We start from the raw sequence: 24,262 nt of genomic DNA, 5'->3' as shown, positions 1-24,262 counted from the left end.
CAAACAGTCTTACATATATGCAGCACAACATTTTGTGATGATGATCACTAGGTCTGTAATATGCTTTTCGCATAGTATCTAGCTGTCTGGGAATAGCATAGCAAACTATATGTTTTTTACTTGACAACAGACATTAGGTTAGACTGAGACAGGTGTAAGCTTGATTCAGCTTGATATGCTTAATTAGCATAATTAAAGCATACCTTTCATAAAATAAATAAATAAATAAACATATCAATTCAAACTTTGTATGAACAGTTATTAAAAAAAAAAATCAAGAGTTGCATTTATGTTTCTTTTTACCACAAAGCTTAGTATGGATCAGTCTCCATGTGATGCTCTGCTACTGCCTTTACATAAGAATTCCCTGATGAAATTAGTATGAAGCAGGGAGAGTAGCAGTCAGTAACCACAACAGTTTCATGATGCACACAGTTGTGCATTATGACAGATATTAGCTACTGTTTTCATAAATATTCCCACAAAAACAACAGCAAAATGGGGTTTTGAAAAGAACTCACGAGATTTAAATGCCTGATTCTGAAAATAAATAAATAAATCAGAACTACTTATTTAATCTCCAAATAACACTAAGTTAATATTTGCTCTAGTCATTAAAACTATCTGTCTATGATAGCTGTATGAAAATGCTGTGCTTCTTTTCAGAAAAGCTAAGCAACTGGTATGCTTTTAAAGCTGGTTAGCTTTTCTGAAAAGCAACATCATTGTCATAGAGCTATCATAGACAGATTGTAAATACTCCCTTCTCCAACACACTAATTTTTTAAGCTCTGTTTGAAAATCGTAGCTAGTATTTTCATGTAAAAGTTCAGTTTTCATTATCTCTAGAATATATCTTAAAAGGTATCTTTTTCCAACACACACCGTTTCACCTAACCCTAAACTGCAAAACAAAAAGCAACAAAACAATAATTTGAAAAAAAGTCATACCCTGTGAACATCATTCTGTTTCTGCACAGTGGGAAGATCTCCACCAATGGGTGCTTGCTGTTTTAATTCATCCTCCTTCAATTGCAGCCATGCCAGAAGTTCCTGAAGGGAGAGATGTAAACGCTTCCACTGGTCTGTACTGGCTTCCAAATGGGATCTGAAAGCATGCGTTAAGTATCAGATACATTCAGGCTACGTGAAAATAAAAAAAAAAAAATAAAAATAATAATAAAAAAAAACAAATTGGACCGACTTATTTACTGATAAAGATCCTAGTGTTTCATTAATTCAATGACTTTTAAAGTAGTTTTGAATCAGTCTGGCAACACCGATTTAAATTTGGTTCCGCAGTCTTGGCCTGAAATATCAACACATTGATAGTTGTGTTGAATTATCAGTCCCACTAAGTGTTCACAAATATTATGCAGGACTAGTATGTACTAGTAACACCAGGACTAGTAATTTAGTCATCACTTAGGATTGCTAGTAGACTAGAGATACAGTACTCTCTACCAATTGTTTGATACTCTCTACCAAAATGTAGAGAGTACTTTTCAACTCAGAGAAGAGCAAGTATTTCTCCAAACCATTACACTAACCATTCAACCTCACACAAGATTCATGTGGCTGCTCACCTTTAAGATAAGAGAACAAATACTTCCACTTCCCAGAAAGGTAACAAGGAAATTGTTAAAGGAACATCTTTTGCTGCACAAACATCTGTGCCACGTGAAGAGAGGTGTAAATTAAACTAATCAAACTACTGGCAAATTTAAGATACTACTACTTTGTGCAAGCAAGCTCTCAGAAGGTGACCTTCTAAATATTTCCTCTGCACGTGTGTAAATGTGGCATTTTTAATAGCAATTTTCAGCAACTACTTTCTGTAGAGAGAAAATACATGATGAATCTTTGGATTGATCAAATTTTCAGTTTTGTTTATATCATAGATAATCACAATAAAAACGCCTGTCTTTCTAGACTTATGAATATGCTGCTATTGTTCAGTTGCTGACCAGAAAGAAATTCCCAATTCATTTCCAGACAATTTAAGAAATCCTCTTAGAATTTCAAATGAATAGCACTATTACATAGCAGTAAAATAATAAAATACTCTATGAAATAAAAATAGATTTTCTTTGTCTCATTTGTTTAACTTTCAACTTTGTTCATATAATATTTCTCTTAATTTTCAGTGGTTGCAAATAAAACCACATTTTCTGACTGTGAAAAATCTACTCCTACACATCATATAGAATGGGCTATAACAAAATGTGACAAAACTGGACTGAATGCTTTGCAGTCTTTATTACTTAGTTTGGATATGGAAATGAGGAATTCCTGAAGGTAAGGGGTAGAACTGCCTCACAGCAGGTACGCTGGGGGAGGCCAGACCTGGAGGTGCCCAGAGCCAGGGAAGTCCCAAGATGCCTCTGAAAGCAGCAAGGTGGGAGAGAAGCAGGGCCATTCTATGCAGAGTTACAGGGGAGTTGCAAGAGAGTTGCAAGAGCAAGCATCACAGGGCTTTTGGAGGGGACACAGTCAGGGGACAAAGTTTCTGAGTCAAGTCATCTCCTGTCTCCCAAGTTGATCTCAGCAAATGTAAGCTTCCACCTCCTCCAGACAAGGGCAGCAACTGGAGGTGAACATGAGGGTCTTCACTTTTTCCCTGCTTCCTCAGGTCTGGCTTTGCAGGGAGAAAACACAGAGTGGTCTGAAGAAGTTCAATTACTGCTGCTGTGCTCTGACCTTTGTATGGTGAATGGTCCTCCCAAATCCATCTTGTTCTGACCTTCTGTCAGTTTTGTGAATATGCATTTGTACATGTGCATGCTAGTACATGCTAGTGCATGCTAGTACACATGCACTCATATTTATAAATATATTCATGCACGTGCAGACAAAACAGATAAAAAGAAATAAATTTTTAAATCAAGTTCTTCAAATCCAGGAAAGCATTAGGGTAGACTGTGCTGACTTGCCATAATGAAAGCAAGGTAATAATGTAAATGAACTTGGCTTCTCTTGACATCTACCATACACTTTACCTATCTGAAATGCACCAGACTGATAAAAGAATGCCTACTCAAGCCAAGGGAAAGGATGTTTTTTTTCTGTTTTGGCAGTCTAAAATGTTCACTAAATAAGGAAAATCATGTGACTGGTGTCTGGGGAACATTTCAGATTTCTGCTCTTACACCTCTTTTGAGTAAACATTACTAGTCACGATGAAATCTATTCCATACTGTGTGATGAAAAGAAATAGCACCAAGCACAAGATTGAGTATAGCCTGTTCATTCATTCTGGTGGACAGCATCATTTAACTTGAACGTCTTAGGAGCTGCAAATTAATTCTTACCCTAGTCAGTATATTGGGCCTTTTATTGAAAGCAAGTGTTTTAGAAAAGAGTTCTGTTTCTTTGAATGTTTAATGCAAGAAGTCACTGTGATATAAGTAGGGTTACTACATCTGATGATCAATGGCAGCAATATATTGAACCACAAATACTGAAGGACAGATTTAATATTTAATTACCAATATTTGGCCAACTTCTTGTTTTTCTTTTCTCAAACACTGCTGTATTTTGTCAAATTAATGGGTAACATTTATCTGAATAAATAAATCTCAGAGAGACCTTGAAATATTATATCCTTCCTTTGCTCCTCAGAAACAAAAGGAGGAACGTGTCTCTCCTTCTTTACCTATTAATATATTTTCAACCTCACATCCTTCATTTATTTTTAATGATTGATGTTATAAAGATGGCTTTTGTCATTACACAGACTGACCTCCCTCAGGGTCTGAGCTGAAAAAAGCTAGTATTTCATACATTACTTTGAAAAACACTTTCTCCTTTTTGCCTTTTTCTGCCTCTTTTGCCTCTGAACTACCACCAACACACAGCAAGTGAGCAAATGAAAAAAAATGCCCGAGACTGAATGCAATGGAGCCGGGCTGTCTATTGTGCAAGACGTATTTCTGAAGAAAAGTTTTCTTGATAGTTTCTTTTGAAATCTTCAGCCCACTGAAGTCTGTATGTCTACTTCATAATTTGTAACATTACCATTTATTATATTTTTTCTTGCAGGGAGAAGTTTTTCCTTTTACAATACTACCTATTGATTTCCTTTTACCCCTGGATTTTATTTGATAATTCTGTCCACTTCGCCGATAAAAGCCAAAATCGTATATAACGTCTTCTCATTTGCAAGACTATTCTTAGTTCTGCACTGGAAATGGCAGCCTCAGAAATAAAGCTTATCATAAATATAGGTTGTCTCATCATTTTCTTTCATGACTCAATGATAAGTCATAACCAACTCTAAGAACTTTACATTTAGAGGGGGTACACTTTCTGTTTAAACATGCTAATCTTTCCTTTTGTAATTACAAAACCTCATCATATGTCTCAAATCCTAATCCCCTACTATCATTTTTCACACCAAAAAAAACCCTCTGATAATTCTTACAAAGTTAAGCCAGCATTCAAAACAGCACAATTCACTTAAAAATGGATGGAAATAATGCTATCAGTAACAAGCTCAAACTCTTCTACTGGTAGAAGGCAGATGGAGTGTCTTACACACCAGCTGTAGACTTTTGCTTACATTCATGTCCTACCTAATGTTTAGAGATTTCTTCCTAAGCTCACTCCATCTGAAGTTCATGTTATCCAGACGTCTCTGCAACAGGACGGCATCCTCAGAGCCTTCTAGGGATCTTAGTATTTTCTGCCCATTTTCATCCAGGTTGTGGAAGATGTCAGTGTGAGTATCGATTTCTGCCTGTAGATCCTATGGAATTAATAGAAAACAACATGTGTGATTTCTTACATAATTATAGAAACTTTCACTTCTCAAAAGAGTGGAAAAATCCACAGTCCAACACAGGGTTAGCACAGATTTCAGTTACTCCCTTCATGGCAATATTGTGTACTATACACACAATCACCTTTTGTTTTTGCATGAATCCATTGAATAAGGATTGTATTTCCATATGGAACCTAGTGAACAAATTTAGAAAGCTGAAGTCTAGCTTTAGAGCAGATTAGAGCAAATTAAGGACAAGATATATTTACTGTGCGGACAAGGAAAACAAACAAACAATAAACAACCCCCCTGGGATTTCAGGTAAATCTGACCTTCACATGATAGGTCTTCCTATGCAACATTTTCAGCTTGAGCTGGGGACTGCAGCACCGCTCCTGCTGCATGGCAATTCCAAGAAATCTGCGCGTCTGCAGCAGCAGAGCTTTAAAATGCCAAGTTCCCTTACATTCTGTTGACAGAACACATTTCAGACCACAGGCCTCAACAGTCAATAGCAATAAACAGCCACTTTGTGCTGTACCAAAACACTGGTCAGGGCCATGGCTGTAGGAGGGCCTGAGAATAGCAAGGACCCAGAATATGCAACCAGCAGCTTATGTTGAACAGCCAGCTCTTCTTATCACTTTGTAACTGCAGGCCAGCTCTCCATTTTAAATTCATTTTCCCCCCTCATTTTTAGCAAGGCTGCTTCTGCCAAGAGAACATTCCTTCAAGAGCTGCCTGGTACCAGCATTCCTGCCTGCCCACGCGCTGAATGGAGCCTTTGTGCACGGGCTGCCCTGCTCCAAGACGCTGCATGCTGCAGCCCCGCGAGGTCACAGATTCACCCTCAGAGAGCAGCAGCTGAAACAAGCTCTTTAAACTGAGAGAAAATAATAATAAATTTAAACACACACATACACAAGCGCACATGTAGTTAGCCACATTTGCACAAAATCATTTCTGCTTTAAAACTAAGTGCACCGAGTGAATAAAGCTCTTCATTTTCTCATGGGATGCTTGGGCAATAAGAGTTCTGGTTGTCGTTTCTTGCTGCCTGAAATGGGAGTACTGGGGATGAAACACAAAAGGGGAAATTGCTGATGGCATTTGTGGGCAAGACCCAGAGCTAACTGAACATCACAGATGGTCCCCAATGGAAACTTGTTCTAGGATGCTTTAGAAAAATGACTTTGAAGGAAGGAAGCACACAGCTTGTCTACTTGGTGTGTTCCTAATTGAAATGGTTTGGTTGGATTTTTAAAGTGCAGTGTTAGCAACGCTGAATCATAAGTAGGTTGTCCTTGTTCAGCTACTGCTATTCCAAGTGTCATTTGTTGTACTTTGCTGGATACCTATTTCATGCACAGCAACGACTAGCACTGTATTTGGAGCAATTTCAATTTGAAATTTTTATGAATGCCTGTGGTACCGTGTAGGAGTTCTCATCCAAATACTTATCTATGTTCACTCTAGCAGTAAAATAGGAATGACTTTGGAATACACCAGAAGTAATTCAGCAGAATGTAATTGTATTATAAATATTGTATTTATTGATTGATGTTAAATACTCACAGAAATGAAGCCATTTTCTTAGCACAGGCACTAGTTGTGGCAACTGCAGTTCTAATCTAAGAATTGGAATTTCATCACCTGACCTGGCACACAGGCTAGGAATTTTGAGAGAGTAAGAATTAATAATCCTTTAGGAGCCGATGTAATTCAGCTACCTATTTTAAAACAGAATAATTCATTCTATCTTTCAGACAGAAGAGAGAGAGAATGCTTTTAACATAGCTATAAACCGGAGGAAAGCAAGACTCAACAGAAAAGACAAAGAATTCAAATGGTTCTTCAAAATAGGCAGAAAAACATATTTTTGTCAGTCAGGAGGTATTTAAAAATGCTAAGGACTTTAGAGAAAGACAGTGGAGAATTGCATAGTCGATAAATGTATAAATATATATAAACACATACACAATCCTATCCTCAACAAATATATAAAAGTTCTATGCCAGAGTCTTAGATTATAAAAGCAAACAGAATTTTCCAGAATTATTCCTTTTTGAATTTAAACATATGTTTCAGAGAAGCAACCTACTCTGATTTTTAAAAATGCTATTATTAAGGTACATAAACGCGTATGATATTAAAGGTATGAATACCATCACTTGAAAATCTGTACTTCATTTCAAGTCTGAATGTTGATAGATTCAGTTTCCAGCAGCTATATTTTATTTATGCTTGCTTGACTGAAGAGTACTTTATTAATAAATTTCATTCTCTCTGTGTATGTATTTGGAGATTTTAAATCAGTCCTGAGGTTACGTACCATAAAACTGAGGTAAATAGCCAAAATAATATAAGAAAGGAGAAAGTTCACATTAAAAAAAAAGTAAATAAATAAAATAAAATCACTTTTAATGTCTATATACTTCTGAGGTCCTTCCACATTTCAAAATAAATAAATCTATTGCTGTATGAAAGAATTATCGTATTTTTACCTGTTGCAAAAAATTCTTAGTTTGTAGGGTGGTGATGAAATTAGCTTTCTCTTCCTCAGCAAGAACAACATGAAATATGCACATCAAATAACTATTCACAGTAGGAACCTGTCAAATCAGGGCCCTATTGGTACTTTATCACACTCAAAGTACTTTATAACAGAAAAGTAAAAATAAATGCACTTACACACTTTTTTTTTTGCCTTTAGAAAAACTCTCTTATAGTCTTGACATTGTGCTTTTCTCCCCACACATAGATGATATTTCTGGTAATAAAATCAAGCCTATCCTTTTTATTTAAGAATGCTACAGAGTACTACAGTCAAACCGGACAGTTAGTTAAATGGGTAACATGAAAACTGAAGTACTCTTACTCTTAGCTAGTATTCAGGATCTTAGTCCAAATTCTCTGTGTAAACTACACATTTCCTAATAATCCTAAAAATAGTTCACTCCATCTATACAGGTAACATAAAGAAACAATAAGAGGTATTCACTCCATTTTGATTGGTGTATTTCAGATCCTTTCTTTGTGACTCCTTGTCCCAAGAGAAGCAGAGTGCATGTAAGAGAAAGATCTATAAATGTTTTATTTGTTTTCTGAAATAAATAATTTCCATGTTTCAAAAATAGAAGTGAAAGATCAATATGAACTAGATTCTTTTTCTTGACTAGAATAAAACAGGAGGATGTACTTCATCTTATAAATTGCTATTTGCAAAAGTCATTACACATCATACTAAGAAGCATCGAATATAGACTAAATATAGACTATTTATTGCATTTCATCTTTTCCATTATGTTCAAGGACACATAGGAACTGCAAAGGATGAAAATCAATCCTGGTATAATTCTTCTGAGTTACTGTTGGACTTAAGTTGTCTCTGTACACTGCTTTTTTGTTGTAGTGGTTATTACTGGTGTTATGTAGAAACACATTCTCTTGAAGAAGGTAGAAAAATAAAATACAAATAACAACAAAACCAAAACATTGGCTATGGTAACTATTGATGAGTAATGATTATTAGCCTAAGTTAATTTTCAAACTTCCCACTTTTTATTTTTTTAAAGGTGACAAAGAGTGAACTACTTATAAAGAATTGCCTCCCTTGCAATGACAGATTTGCCTAAGAATTCCAGAGTGAAATCCTCCTTTATTAAGACAAATGATAGTTAGATGATAAAGTGTATTGTAAGACTTGTTCATCGAAACCTGGTTCAATAGCTATTACAGGTTTCTACACATTTAAAAATGTGCATTCACTTTATTATACTATATAGACTAAGTCTATATAGTATTTATGCTTCTCAGTAATCCTGTTCAGTCTATACAGAATACAATTTTATATCAAAGGTTAGAATACTTCGTAAATGGCACAATGGCCACCTTAATTTCTATATTATTCCTCATTATTGAACTACACATGAAACTCATCAAAGTCATTTGAAAGTCATCAAATACTCAGTAACACAGGACTAAGAATGATAATCCCTATGATAATACCACATAGCAGATATAATCCTTTAAGAATTCAAAAAGATGGGTTATTTTATCAGAAATAATTAACAAGCTAGTGTAAAAATCCTTCATATCCCATATGTAATACATGGGAATGACATATGGAGGACATGACACATGGCAAATCTGACATTATTTTGGCAATAAATCAGAGAGGAATTTGTAGGCTGGAAGTAAAATTAAGTCCCAGAAAAAAAATAATTAGTTACATTAGTTGGACTATACATGAGTCAGACTATGACATGGAAATTAATGTAGTGCAGCTGACAAAACATTTATCTTTTACAAAAGGTAGAAACAAAATTAATTATGTAATAATTTAAAGAAATTAAAGCACTTAAATCCTCCTGTACAAACTCAGCTCTGTCCTTGGAATTGTTCTTTTCATTTCTAATGAAGCATTTTACATTTTCTAGTTACCATAAAGTTACTAATAAAATAAATGGGATTAATTAAGAAGTCTCAGAAAATTAAAGACAGCACCATCTGATTAAAGGAAATCGGTATAGAGGAAGAAAATTTGTCTTTACTATCAATAATTAAAAAACCAAAGTCAGTCTGCATAGTTACATACGTGTACTCAAAGCATCAGCAATTCAGACCTGAGTGGCTATACATTCCTCAAAAACACTATACTGCATGGTACTAAGGTTCTACAATACTAATACCCAAATAGTTAGAAAAGCTACCCAAAAATTACTCAAACAAAATCCTAGACCTATATAATTCTACTCCAGCTGTGTAGTTAGCCAAATTAATCAACTTCTTCATACTGTTGAATATTTTATATTTTCCCAGAATAACTTCTGGGAAAAAATATAATAATTTTAAAATAGCATAAAATAGTGGCGTATTTACATAAGCTTACATAAATATACATAAAGCATAGGAACTAGAGGGAATGTCTATTTTGCAAGCCCGTGCAACACAGTTTAGGTACCTTAGTGATGAGATACCAGCTTATACATCGTACTTGCTTTTATTTAGCTAAATGTCTAAGCTGCTGGAAATCTTCATTTTTGCCTGAAACACTAAACTTGTTGTGAGGGTTCAGAGAGTTTGACATATTTTTTTTTCAACACCCTTCCAGACTCCAGGATCTTTTGGAGGTGCAAAGACCCATGCATATGGCACCTCTATCAGGATCAGGGATTATTCTTTTGTCTGCTAGAAAAAGGAACGGTTTTGAGGCTTATGTAGTTCTAGTGATGTTGAATTAATGGCTACAGCACAGGAAATCCAATGCATTTTTAAACACAAGAGGTAGAACTCAGTGCAAGATGCACTTGATCTATTTCCTGTGTTCCCTGCAAGAGTAAGTCAGTTTGCACCATTCTTTATGACCGTCTTTCCTTGTAAGCTAGTCATTACCTTGGAAGTGTATTTGAACAGGGAGAAGAAAAAGAAAAAGTCACTTCCTCCAGGTTGGAAACACTGTCTTTTAGATTAATACTGGAACATAATTCTGAAATATTTCTTCTGCTTTACAAGACACTACTGGTCCAACAGGAGTAACTGCTTTTAAATGTAATAGTTCTTCTCAGACCCAGTTATCCTTTCCTTCCTTCCTTCCTTCCTTCCTTCCTTCCTTCCTTCCTTCCTTCCTTCCTTCCTTCCTTCCTCCCTTCCTCCCTTCCTCCCTTCCTCCCTTCCTCCCTTCCTCCCTTCCTCCCTTCCTTCTTTCCTTCTTTATTTTGGAGCTGTAGATCAAAATACAACTAATCTGGGTAAGAATTTGGGAACTATATAGTTCCTGAATAATCTAACAGTGAGAATCCAACAGCGATAAACATAATTTTTTGCTACTACATAAACCACCTGAACTAACACAGCCAAGATAAGGAATGTAGTGGGAAAAAAAGCTCTTAATCTGTCCATCGAGCTTTTAAACTGTTCACTTTCCCAGACCATAAACAGAACTTTTATTGGGTCTTAGAATGGGAGTGCTTACTGAGCAATTTACATAATGATAAAAAGTTCTCAAATTAGATTTAAAATGTAATTAAAGGGTAGACTTATTGAGTTAAAAGCATTGTTGTGAAATGGCTATACATCATCATGCCATGAAGCCTCCTATTCAGCTAGCCTATGGCATGACCCCAATTCCAGTCTGGTATGATTACATCTCTGAGTTTCATGCTAATGACTTGATTAAAAAGAAAGATAAAAAGGTCTTTCTCTATTGGGAAGATAAGCTTATGAATATCATTAAGGCAATTCTAGGTTCCCAACACAATTTTCAAGATAACAAAGGGTAAGAGCTAGTCCTCAAACAGAGAGGCAAATGTTGATGGGTGGAAGCTAAAAGGATAATTTTGCCCCACAGAAGATAATTTGTGTAAGTTGCAGCTATCACTGTTATGGTTTTAAATTCAATGTGTCAAAAATGTAAGAAAGGAACAAAATTCACATTTGAAAACTTTCACCTAAAAGAAGATAAAAAAGCTTTCTTTAGCAAACTTAGTCTTGTCTTCATAAATAAATAAATAAATAATCTTTATGATAAGGCACAAACAACTTTCAATTTAGGTTATATTCAGGTGATTGAAACAGATTAAATCACAGAATCACAGAATTTTCTAGGTTGGAAGAGACCTCAAGGTCATCGAGTCCAACCTCCAACCTAACGCTAACAGCCCTCCACTAAACCATTTCCCTAAGCTCTACTAAATGGAACATTCCAGGATATAGCTGTCTTAAAGACAGCGTGAGCTTGGTGTGGGCTTCTTAATATCATTAACAGTGAGCTACCTCAGCTATGGAGTAGTAGTTTTAAGAACAACAACAAAATCATGTGAACATGCTTAAGCTTTAATTATGCAGATCTTCTTCCACAGAACTGGCTTTTCAAACACAGTCACAAGACAGGCACAAGACCTGACATTTCTCCCTTTTCATAACGAAATGATCAAACTTTTTTTTTTTTTTTAAATGACACCTATATCAATTAATTTGTATTCAATAATAATTAAATACATTTTATTACATAGTAGTATTTCCATGTAGTTGGGAGGAGTTTATGGATTTCTTAGTGCATTTCTGAAAGACTGAAATAAAACTGAATGACTACTTTCATTTACATTTAATGAAAAGAAAAATAAACAGATAAAATAATTAATCTTTAAACACACAAAGCTATCTATATTTACAGAGTTAATTTCACCCAGGATTTGATGCAGTCTTTGCCATTAGATTAGACAAGTATGAACTGTTCTGGTAATAGTAACTTTAATGGAAAATGTTATTTTTTTTTTTTACTGTTTGTTTGTTCTTACATCTACAAGGGAAATCCTAATCAGAAAGAAATTCCATTTTAGCTTGAGATTACACCAAGGGAGAAAAATTCCTACTCACCACAAATAGGAAACACTTTTATTGTATGATGTAATTATATTTTACTACCAGATCGTATACTTAATGACCTTCAGGTAAACAAATGCAGCAAGGCGAGCAAAGCACATATTTTAAAGTGGGAATTGCAAGTGTTCTGCATGCCACAAAATCAGCCACCTCTACTGAAATGTATGGGATTAGATATCTGACTTTGAAAATCATATTTGATGTTTGGGTGAATAGAAGGGAAATGGCATAAATATGCATGTACTTGTATGTACCCATACACACAATTTTCTGAAAAGTAAAAACCATTAGGCCCATTACAAACTAACACAGTTTTGCAGATTTCAGAAAGTAGTCTACTCCCAACAAATATGCTGGTCCTGACCCTAGTACTTCAGTGAATGTCTGATTCCATTACACCTGCACATTCTGTCAGCACACTCACCCTGTCAATCTTTTTTTTTTTTTTTTTTTTTTTTTTTTTTCCAGCAAAATAATTATGTTGCTACTTTCAGCATGTCTAATTTTGCCCTCTCTCCATTTGCCAGAGATGAAACAGTAGCAGCACAAAGGCAGCAATATCCTCTGCAGGAACATTTACTTCCACTCAGTTATTCAGGCAAGGTTTGAAAGTCCTGCTGGATAATTTGGAGAGCATCTACCTCTATTAGTTCCACTGACAACTCAGTGCTTCCAATTAATACTGATTTTCTCTTACAACAAGCAGCCAGAAAGGCTGAACTGCACTCCTGTCTCAAAGCCTGAAGAAAAACGTCTTAGAAGGAAAAAAGAAAAAGGTTTACTTCTCTGTCACAAACCTGTACTGAAATATACCTTAGATTTGCTAATTATATATGACCATTCCTAGAAGAATTACTTGTATGTACAAACCATCTTCAAAACTTCACAGAAAAGTGTCTAAGATTTCAATGCACCAACATGTATTTTGACATTTCATGTTACCACCTACAGAATTCCAGATACACTTTCACCCCTCCTCTAATACAAAGACATACAAAATCCTCTTCCAAACCCTTTTAAAATGACAGTTTTGTCCTACACATCATCCTAATTCCTTTTGTCACAAATACTTTTTGCAATCTTTCTTCTTTTTAAAATAAATTCTGGTATTTCACTTTTTTTGTTGGTAATATTTTGATGCCTGAAGAAAAATTATGATTTCTATAGCATGATGTTCCATTAATTGAAACAACATAAATTGTTATTAGAACTGTAAAGAGAACAGAACACAAAGCAAAAACTAGAGGCCTCATTATGCATTATGAAAACTGGTTCAGAACAACAAATTTATCAGTTTTAGGGTTCCTTTAAAAGTTAGCATTGTTCCAAAGATAACGAGATTTCAATCAAGAATGTATACAATTTCAGGTGTTACTCTCTTCTGAGGTGCAAGACCTGCTGCAGTTAACTGTTCTGAATCAAGGCCAGGTTAAGTGGGATCTGGGGCGGGGGGAGAATGCTGAGAAAGCTCCAGTACTCTGCATTTATTTGTGTCAAATCCTCCCTATATGAGGTGTCCTGGGGCAAGCTCAGGGAAGACAAAAACCTGGGGAGCAGAATGGCAAAAGTACACTTAATCTCAATTTTCAGTGGGAATACAGACCATGCTAGCATGGCCTCAGGTCTTCTGACCATCTAGGTTTTAAGCAAGTGATGTCAGAAAAGTTACCACAGAGAAAATGCCCTGAGGCAGTCAAGTGCTAGCAAACTTATTTCAGTCCTTGGATGTCAGATTTTCATGTCACCACAGAACAGAAGTCACTGAGTGCTGGGCAGTTCACCCTCTAACAATGAACGTGAGCTGGGTTTAGACTGCCGTGATACACATTAGGTTTATCTTCCTGATGACATGCCTGATACAACAGCAACCCTGCAAAGTAGGAGGGGGTGTCGAAGGTTCAGACATTTGGTGAGGAGCCAACAGACCAAAGCCGGTGAGGAGCCAACGGGCCATCTGTGAGATTATGTCACCTCTCTTTGGGAGTGGAGCCCCCTGCTAAACGACTGTAAGAGTTACAGAGGCTCAGGTAACCCTAAAGAGACATTGTCAAAAGGGTTGATGTGGTGCCAAAAGCCATTGGCGAATGTACCAGGGTGGATGCAAAAAGGAGCTGCAGTCACCTGCAGCCCACTGTAGGTCTTGGCTGGACACGGTGCTCCAGCCTTCCCCAGTGGGCTTTTCCTTCTGACCCTCCAACTCCAAATCCTCAGCTCCCTGCTCATGGCAACACACTGATCACAACACCAGGACTTTCACTTTTAAACCAGTACTATGATTTTAAAATTAAAATGCACAGTATTACCTCAGGTCTAATCATTTGTTGTTACTATCTACAAACCAAGATGTTTAAGCATTCATCACGCTATTGTATTGGAATACTGCATTTGTGAGGAATTTGACATAAGAGGAAAAGTTTCATATTTATCAGTCTTCAGCTCAAAGAATTCCAAATACTTTCAGCTCTCTCAGAGCAACCGGAACCACAGACAGATATATCCAGAAGTACGCTCTACTATGAAATGCTTTATATGTATGTTGACTGCATCAAAATAAGTAAATAACTAGCAAAAGCTAAGAAGCTGAAAAAAAGATTTTTTCTTTTTAAAAACAAAATGACAACTTCAACTATCATATTGATTGGTGTCTCTATGGCAAAGTGAAATCACATTTTGTCCCATCCAAAAATCAAAAGCAAAGTTGAACAGGATGCATGTAACAAGGGATCCCCTGAATAAGATTTACATTTTGAAAGCAATTATTTAGTGTTTTCTAGGATTTCCTAGCAAGATGCATTCACTGCTACAGTACAAACAGTCCTGGTTAAAATGACAAATATTCTTAAAATATAAGTAGTTCACCAGTAAATTTTGACATGCAGATATACTTGTTTTTTAATCTTATTTATTTTCAGAGAAATGCTATTTTGGAGCAAAAATCAGCTGCTGTTCATGATTTTCAGTTTGATAGGAAAAAAAAATAATTTGACTCACTGACTCTTACAGTCAACAACTGAAGAACAATACACTCGTTCCCTCTACCTTCTCTGCAATTCTGGTTAAAAAAAAAAAAAAAAAAAAAAAAAAAAAAGCATTTACAATTTCATTATCATACTAAAAACAAAATGATTTTCATTTAGAGGCTGTATTGGTGAAATCATGTAACCATTTTTGTTTTGATCCACATAGGAATAATCAGCTCCAAGATCTGCACATAGAGACAACCACCTAAAACCATTACTAATGCTTTTCAAGGCTTGTTTGTATTTTGATGGAGGAAAAATGAAAGCCTACCCGAATTTTGCCCAAAACAAAGACTTCTAATAGTAACAACAGAAAGATCACAGCCAGAGAGGCAAATATAGATACTATTACAGAAATAAAGTAGAAGTAGCTAATACATTATTTTGTTTTCTCCATCACAAACAGAAAAAAAAAAAAAAAAAAAAAAAAGAAAGAAAAGGAAAAGTGAAATACGTACTTTTACAATTCATGTACAGCGTTAGTACTGAAGGAAGAACCAAGGTGGGTTTCATCAGCATACTGTAATAGAATCTAAGTAACAAATTTATAGGGAATTTAAATAACAGACTTCCACCTTAGTATCACCCTTTCTTCAAACTTAAAAAAGAAGTCGGGCTTTAGGCATGTTCTCAGATGTCAGAGTACTCTCTTGCCAGAAAGTCAATATACTAGGTAGATCTTAAATATGGTAGGAATGTCATATGCTCTTAATTTCCTGTGGAGATCAAATATGACATCTTCTCCTGCTGTCACTCCAAAGTATGCCATCCATGGCCAAGTTTATACCCCAAGATTACTTTTCAAATATCACCTCACAAAGACACTCTTTGGGTACAAACCTATATCCAGAAGGTTGTTTTTCCTTTCTTTTTCGTTTTCTTTTTTTTTTTTTTTTCTTTTAATGTGTTGCCCTCATTAGTCTTGACAAGGTGCTAAATATGACACAAACATGTGGCTGATGGTTTATGAACTGGTGATCTCATTTCAATTTCCGAGAAAGTATATACCTAAAGTATAACAGATTCATAAAATTTATGAAAACATGCAGAAAAGGGACTCAAGTATATTAGAAAACTGAAGACTTTGCTCAAACATATGGTCTAGTCACATTTGTAATACCTCCGCAGGTTGAAAAAGTTGTGCTGAGGAACACTTCAGGCAAACTTGGAAGAGCTGATGTCAAAACCAATGTATTACATTGTAACAAAAAGGATCTGGTTATCAGTTCATTATTCAAAGTAAATGCTAACAACTAATTAAGAGGGGAATTAGTAATAATTTAAATGGGAAAAAAAAATGAAGGTAAAAAGCAATTATTATTGATACCCAGTTTGTCATACTTGTTTTACTCCCACTTTCTTATATAACAGACACTTCTGAAGAGTGTTCGTGTAACATACCCAAATATACTGCTTTTGTATGGACATTGTTGAGAATGGGTAAGAGAAGCAGTATATGCTGAGTTAAAACCCAGGAACTCTCAGCCAAGGAAAGGGGCAGGACTGCAGCCATCTGAAATGGATGCTCACAAATTCTCAGAATTCATAAGAATGGAACCATAATAATAAAAAATAATACAAAAATTCAGTTTCATTCTAAAAAAATACTCTTTGTTCATACACACCTATTAGTTATCACATCTATCTGTATCAAACTCAAAGAAGGTGCATCATTATTGCCAAAAGATAACTTTGGACATAACAGAATTGCTCTTTTTCTTATACACCTAGTTTTCTTTGCATTCTCTGCAGAGAAGATGAGTAGCATCTCTCATATTTACTTTTTTTTTTTTTTCAAATGTAGAATAAATACAGAAGAAAAAATACAGATTGCATTTAAAGACATCAAAAACAGGCGCACCCGTTTTTAACAAGGACAGATCCAGATGTGCTGAACATCTTCTGCCACTTAGGATGTGCTCAGAAAGTCTCTGTAACGTGTGTTTTTATTTGTTGTCTAAACCTACAGTCTTAATGATTAATTCAATCTCCTGGCATGGATAAAATTTCACACTCTTCTTGGATGATCTGACTAAGCTTCTTTCTAAGTTAGGTACTCTTGAATATTCTTCATTTCAAAAGAAGAATATATTTACCTTCAAAATGAAAAAAATGCTATGAAGTTATAAACAAAAGGGATTTCTAGCACACAGTAAAATGGAATTTAAAATATATAAGCTGACTGCCATGACTGAATATAAAAGGCTGAAACTTAACAGTTTGTGAAAGTACTGTATGAGAGGTATCTTTGTTTAAGAGTAAAAATATTCATGAAGTGATTGCGGAAAACTGATTAACTAAATCAAATGTTGCTGCTATATTGTGATTATTAGAGAGCTAGAAGTACAGCAATATGCTGACCAAACTCGTAACAAAAATTCTTATCCATTAATAATTAACCATGCTGGAGTTATAATGAAAGTACACCTTTTTAATCTGTTGCAACAAAAGGTAAATTAATACACACCATAAACATGTTAGGTGCAGTAAATATTAGAAGAATGTGAGAGAGCACAGATTCTTCATTCAATGTCCAAATTCAAAAACCTGCCAAGTAAAAACATAGTATACCACACAAGTCCAAAAATACCTCTGGACAATCACTCTCACTCCTGCTGTGACATGCAGTATTAGCTAAAATTTAGAATCACAGGATCACATGGGAAGTCAGAGACCTCCACATCCGATGCAGTCTTCTGCTCAAAGCATTTCTAGTGAGAGTAGGATGCTCAGGGTCTTGCCCAGATGAGCACTGAGCATCTTCAAGAATGGAGATTCCACAACAGACCCCTGCTCTAGTGTTTGATCCTCCCTTTCTCCCCCATCAGCAAAACCTCCCAAATTAAAGAAATCCTTATATCAAGCCAGAACTTCCCATGCTCTCTCTTGTTCCTGTTGCAATCCTGCCACTTTCCACCTCTGCAAAAGTCTGCTATATCATCTCTCCAGTCAGGAAGCTGTAGACTCTGCTTCTCAGGCTGAGCAAGTGCAGCTTTCTCAGCTTCTCCTCATGTATCAAGCGCTCCAGGCCCCAACAACCTTCATAGCCCTGCACCAGACTCTCTCTAGTATTTCCATCTCTTGTACTGAGGAGCCTAAAACTGGACACCGCTCTCCAGCTGCAGACTCAGACGTAGAACAGAGAGGTAGAATATTTTTTCAATGAAATGCAATATATCTTGTTCTGATTTGTAGAAGGCTATGTAAATTTTAACTTTCACTGATTTCAAAAGCGTGTATATATACACACACACACATATATATATATATAAAAGCAAATGAGGGTTTCTCCATAAGCAGTGAAGAGTATTAGGAGATAAGGTTAACACCATGAACCTGGGTTATTGCGTAATATGAGACTGTTCATGGAGGGAGAGCTTCTACCTCTGTGCCAGGGAGTGAAAGTTTCTCACAGGAACAAAATCAGAAGAAGGAGGAAATAAGCTCTCTCTTTTTTTTTCTTTTTCCTTTTTTTTTTTTTTTTTTTTTTTTCCCCTTCCCCTTTGAAGTACCACTACTATTTTCATCAGAGAATTAAAAATATTGGTGTATGCTTTTTAATCCCAGAAGACTGTTTCCCTTCTGAACACAAAAGAAAAGCAAGAGAGACACCTGACATGTTTTGTATCTTTGAAAAAAAGCCACTATCTTATAAGAAGCGACACAAAAAATGGTCCCATAATGATTATATGCTAACATCTGCATGATCATAGGAATTCCAGGCTTCAGGTTGGGGAAGATGCAAAAAGAGAAACAAAGCTTAAAAATCTCATATCCCAGAAGTAGTTCTGGAAGTTTTTGTATTTTGTCTTAACTCAGTGAAATGTGCATAAAATCTCTAAGAGATTTAAAAGATGGAATTAGTCAAACTATGGCTGAAGCAGCCACTCAACAATGGTTGCTGTTATGCTACTCAGTGATGTTACGCTATTAAACTTGATCACTGGCAAACTCAGTAGAAGAGAATGAGGAAGTCAGTAGAAACAAAAGCTCTAAAACTTGCTGTAAGAGGCAGCTTTGCTATTTAATCTCACCTCCTTTCCCAGTGTACTATTTTTTTTTTCCAAATAACAGAAGAAATAGCAACCTGAAATTTAAAACTGAGAATTTGCCTGTGTTCTTCAAGCAGCTTCTATACATTTGACTTACTAATAGGAAAAATTCAAAACTCCCTTTCCACACTAGAGAGTTTCAGTAATAAACAGCCTTGCACGTACAGAGCTTCATAATCTAACTGCACTGCTAAATGGAATAGTGATGTTCATTTCCCCCCAGTGGAGCTCCGCATTCCTTCTGCAGTCTTGTTGAAAGCCTAAAAACCAAACAATGACATTCAAAGTTGTGTTGCCTGTTACTCAGCAATTGCATCTGTTTGCTGAGGGCACACGCGAGTGAGGACAGACATGAGTTGCTGCTTAAACAATGTCTCAAGAGGACACAGCCTTATAAGAAAGGAAATGAAAAAAAAAAACAGTCTGTAGGAGAAAATTTGAGTGGCTGATGAAAAAGGAAATAAGGGCAAGCCATTTACATCCTCTTTTTACATTTATATTTTACATTTACATTTACTTGCCAAAGAACGTGCTTGGCATGCAAAATTTATATTAAAGGCAATGTAAATAACAAACAATAAATTACTTGACAATTCATATATTTGCATATTGGACTGAAGAAAAAGGAACAAAGGAGCAGCTGAGGGAGGGCAAGTCTCTTCCTGAGCAAGGTATGATGAACAGGAAGTATAATGTCATCACCATCCTTCAAATATAACTGTCCATGTGCCACAGCAGCCATCTGCCAAAAGGATCTTGCTGTCACAGTTAATTCCAAGAACCAGACACACACAGCCTATGTAGTGCAGCACCAAGCCATATGCAGACGGAACCTTATGAGCTCTAAATTCCAGCCTGCCCTCATTACCAACAACAGCAGCTGACCCCTAAATTCTGCATGCAGCACAATCCCAAATTTAGGGATGGAAAAGTAACCATTGCCCCGGATTAACTTTCTATCAAACAGCTGTGCTTTAATTCCTGTTGTTAAAACTACCTAATCAGAAGGATTAAGGGCCTACTCAAAAGGAGATAAGAGCAAAAAGGAAAATGTTCGATGGGCACTAAGCATTAAGCAGTCAAGCCAAGCTTCTGCAGGGAAAAACAAACAACCAACCAAACAACAACAACAACAGCAACAAAAAGTTTCTTAAAGGAATTGTGAAACTTTAATGATTTGAACTGGAATCACCAACTTTTCCCTGCTTTTCATACTACTCCTGAAGGTTAAGTCTGTTTCTCAAACTGTCACCTACACAAAAGGCTTGCTTTCGAAAGATACATTGCTGTGCCTTCCTCTTATTCTGCCTTTATAGTCTTATACAAGTCTTATTCTGCCTTTATAGGGACTGCAAAGCTTGAGCTCTCCCTGAACAACATAACTGTAGTTTGCCTGCTATAGTAGGAAAACACAGTCACGATATGCATAAGTCACCTGTTGGGCTTCTGCAAAGAAGCAAACGGGAGATTTCCTTCATCCCTGGATAACCTGGGTAAGTCTTGGCTCTAATTCCTTTAAAGGAAAGTAAACTTTTATAAAACCCACAGCAGGTTCTCTCAAACAAGGACATTAAAAACTGTAGCCTACTGTACACATTTTGATTGCTCTATGCAAGCAGTTTTAGCAGTTCATCTTTATTGGAAAAGTATAGCAATTTTTCAAACAGAAAACAAGTACACAGTCTAAATCCCATTTTTCAGTGACTTAATTTTAACATCAACATTTTACTGTGATGGTATTTTTTATATGCCATGTGGAAATATATATATAGTAGTCAGAATACTCTAATAGAGATACTACTACAATTTCTGGCAATGAGTGATCAGGAAACAGAAATTTTGTTTCATGAAAACACTAGACTTTTGGAATTTGCTTTGAATTGGAATAACCCCAATGTGTTTTGTTTTTTTACTTATCTCCCTAAAAAGCAGGGAAAGACCCATAATAGCCAGCAAGCCAATGATTCAGTCATACGCTGCATAGAAAAATCAAGTTCACACAACTTTTTCCAAATCAGAATTAAAATTACTACTTTTTTTTTTTTTTTTTACTAGCTGATGCTTAAGTCATCTGTGTCTGAAAATGACTCTTTATCAGCAAGTTGTCACTGAAGTTACATCTCCACATACAAAGATCTGAGGTTGTAATTTTTTAAGATGATTGAAACTAGCAAGAGCCAGTTGATTTGGGCTCAGAACATTAATTACTCATTACTATATTTTCTAGAATTTATGAAAACAGAAAATGAACATCACAGAAGATGTTACAGCAGACATCTAATCTTTCAGTTTCACCAGTTTGCCTTCAAGCAACCATTCATGAAGAGAAACTTGGCCATTTGACTCATTAAAAGAAGAAAATTCCTTTAAGGATGATGAAAGCACTGATAGGAGTGGTCTTTTTCTGATACATTGATGTAAAAATGCCCTTAAAATTATCGGCTCTGTGATTTTCCAATGAAATATAAGACAGAAAAGATTTCTGTCTTAAACAGTTCTCAAGCCTGGCAGATTTCATTTGTTCTTGGTACCACTGCTCTGTGCTCTTTTCCACTAAGCTTAAGTTTTTTATAATTATTACTCTTTGTAAAAATCAACTAAAAAAAAAAAAAAAAAGCACTGGTACAGCAGGCTGCTTCTAATGAATAGTGCCATATCATGTGGAAACATTATTAGGAGCATTTTTCAAGCTCACATAGAATCTGAGAGTTTATTTGTATCTATAAAGTAGCAATCAGGAAGAAATTGCTTCCATTCAACTGTATTGTGAAAAAAAGGCAATGGCAAGAACTACTGAAAAGAAACTTGCTGAAATGACTTTGCCCAGTATTGTGGTCAGAACGCTTTGAAGATGCTACCTTCATGTAAACACCTCCAGCTTCATCATTCAACTAGGAAAACTTTAAAGTTTTGGAGGGAATATTAGAGTAGACAAAAGAAAAAAAAAGCATTGGTAACACAGAGAAGTGGGATTTGAGGACAAGCAACAGAGAAGACTTAAGAAACAGTAATAGTTTTAAATTGCTGACCTTCACAAGATGACATGTTACCATCGATTCCATCTCTAGTGATTTTGACTCACTCCCTGCTATATACACTTGTCACATTAAGGGGTGTAGCTGATTAACCGTTATGGGCCCAGTCAGATTCAGGGTACTGAACTATCACAATCACAGATTTCACCAATAACACATCAACCGTTAGGGGTCCAGTCAGATATGCACCAATAACGCATTAACCGTGAGGGATCTGGTCGGATATTCACCAATAACACATTAACCGTTAGGGGTCTGGTTGGATTCTGAACACTGAACTATCACGGTCACAGATTCACCAATAACCGTATAACCACCCTTACCCTAGTCGCACTTAATGAGAGCTATAACAATGCAATCAAGTGTGCACAACACTACATTGGACAATTTTGCTATTTAAAATTAAATTTTTGTAGGTTTTTGCTTTAAAGCAAAACAAAAGAACAGTTTTCTATGTCAAAATCCTACTATTTTCATTTTTCTTGACTTTAATTTTTAAATATATATAATTTTTCTGCCTAGGCTATATACTTCTGAGATCTCCTGTGTAGTCTGAAACACCCTAAAATGACAGTTTGCCATTACATTGTTTTATCCAAACTACTACTGATCCGATTTAACAGATGCTCAGATATGAAAAGTGGAATTTATTTCACCAAATTTTTGACATTTAGAACCAAGTTAGTCATCAGTGCTCCACGCTGGAGAGAAAGAGGGGCACCACTTATCTACTAGAGGGGCACCACTACTTCAGATGTAGAACTGGCTGCTTCTCTTCTGTATAGAAACACAATCTACACAACTTCGTTCCAGTGATGACAATTAGATTTTAAGCATCGGAAATTTGGTAACCTTTCCAATAGACTTCACCAAAAATACTCAGAAAAAATGTGGGTCCAAAGAGGAAATTTATCTGACAAGCTGATCTTCACTTGACCATCCTTTATTTCTTTCTCTCTTTAAAATAAATACATGTGAAATACACAATTAAAATGTGTTGTTTTTTATTTTATTTTATTTTATTTTATTTTATTTTATTTTATTTTATTTTATTTTATTTTATTTTATTTTATTATTTTTTTTTAAAAAGGAAACAACAGTAATTGAGTTACTCAAGATAGAAGACAGGTGGGTACTAGTTTGCTTCTCAGTTCGAGCTGCATCTATGCTTAAAAATATGGTTGAGAAACAGGCATATGTCCTACTAATGAATGAGATGGAATTATCTACTCTAACCATTATAGTACCTGTCAAACTATTGGCTTCTGTTTTTCTGTTCTTTAACCACCATACAGACAAAAAAAATCCTCTTTGTCTGCCTTCTTAGTTGTTTACTTTTTTTTTTTTTTTACAAAAGGTGCTAATAGTGGTTCAATATAAATATTTAAACAAAACAAACAATAAAACATTTGCTGCACACTTTATGAATTTTTATTTCTCCAAATCCGACATGAAATAGATTGACATGAGAAAATTAAAGAAGCATTAATAATGTGCCACAGTGAAAAGATGTGTTTTAAGCTGCAGTGTCTAGGAGTTTATCAATGACACCTGTACTGATGTAACCAATCTAAAAGACAAAGACTTCACCCTTCAGACTTCAGTAGACAGCTATTTCTTGTTGGATGTTACTATATGAAGTGGCAAAGACTGAATGATGTATAGTGTGCAAGCAGGTTTTAATCAAATAGCAACACATGTTCCTTTCTTCAGAAATCCGATGCTGTGTTATTTTTAATTGCCGATTCTGTAACTACCAAACAACAAAGTTATTGCAAGATTTGATCTTTTCAAAAACTATTAATCCAATTTTTCCAAACACACACTTACTCAAAAGAGTTTGTTTGCATTTATTCAGCTCCATTCTAAGTTAACAGCAAGTACATACACACACAAACACATCAAAAATCATTTTTCGGTCTTTTAGCATCTTTTTCATTATTAGGGATAGGATCAAAGAAAGAATAAGGAAAAAACGAAGTTATTTAAGGATGAGAGTAACTGCAATTA

The 24,262-nt window shown here is 35.5% G+C and overlaps 1 protein-coding gene across 11 annotated transcripts in view; it reads right to left on the bottom strand.

The window, feature by feature from the left end:
* DMD (dystrophin) overlaps positions 1 to 24,262 on the bottom strand; it is a 958,404-nt gene that overhangs the window by 194,404 nt on the left and 739,738 nt on the right. For 9 of the 11 annotated variants that reach the window (XM_032193124.1, XM_032193145.1, XM_032193154.1 and 6 more), the window contains 2 exons: positions 4,575 to 4,747; positions 952 to 1,108 (listed from right to left, as the gene is read on the bottom strand). In XM_032193124.1, the coding sequence (XP_032049015.1) occupies positions 952 to 1,108; positions 4,575 to 4,747 (330 nt within the window). Of the gene's footprint in view, positions 1 to 951; positions 1,109 to 4,574; positions 4,748 to 5,094; positions 5,262 to 24,262 lie in introns of those variants that run through there. The other 2 variants (XM_032193171.1, XM_032193162.1) reach the window with 2 other exon arrangements.

Source organism: Aythya fuligula, chromosome 1 (genome assembly GCF_009819795.1).
Source record: "Aythya fuligula isolate bAytFul2 chromosome 1, bAytFul2.pri, whole genome shotgun sequence".
NCBI lineage: Eukaryota > Metazoa > Chordata > Aves > Anseriformes > Anatidae > Aythya > Aythya fuligula.
The sequence above is the reverse complement of the archived record's forward strand: the minus strand, read 5'-3'. Positions and strand labels throughout refer to the sequence as shown.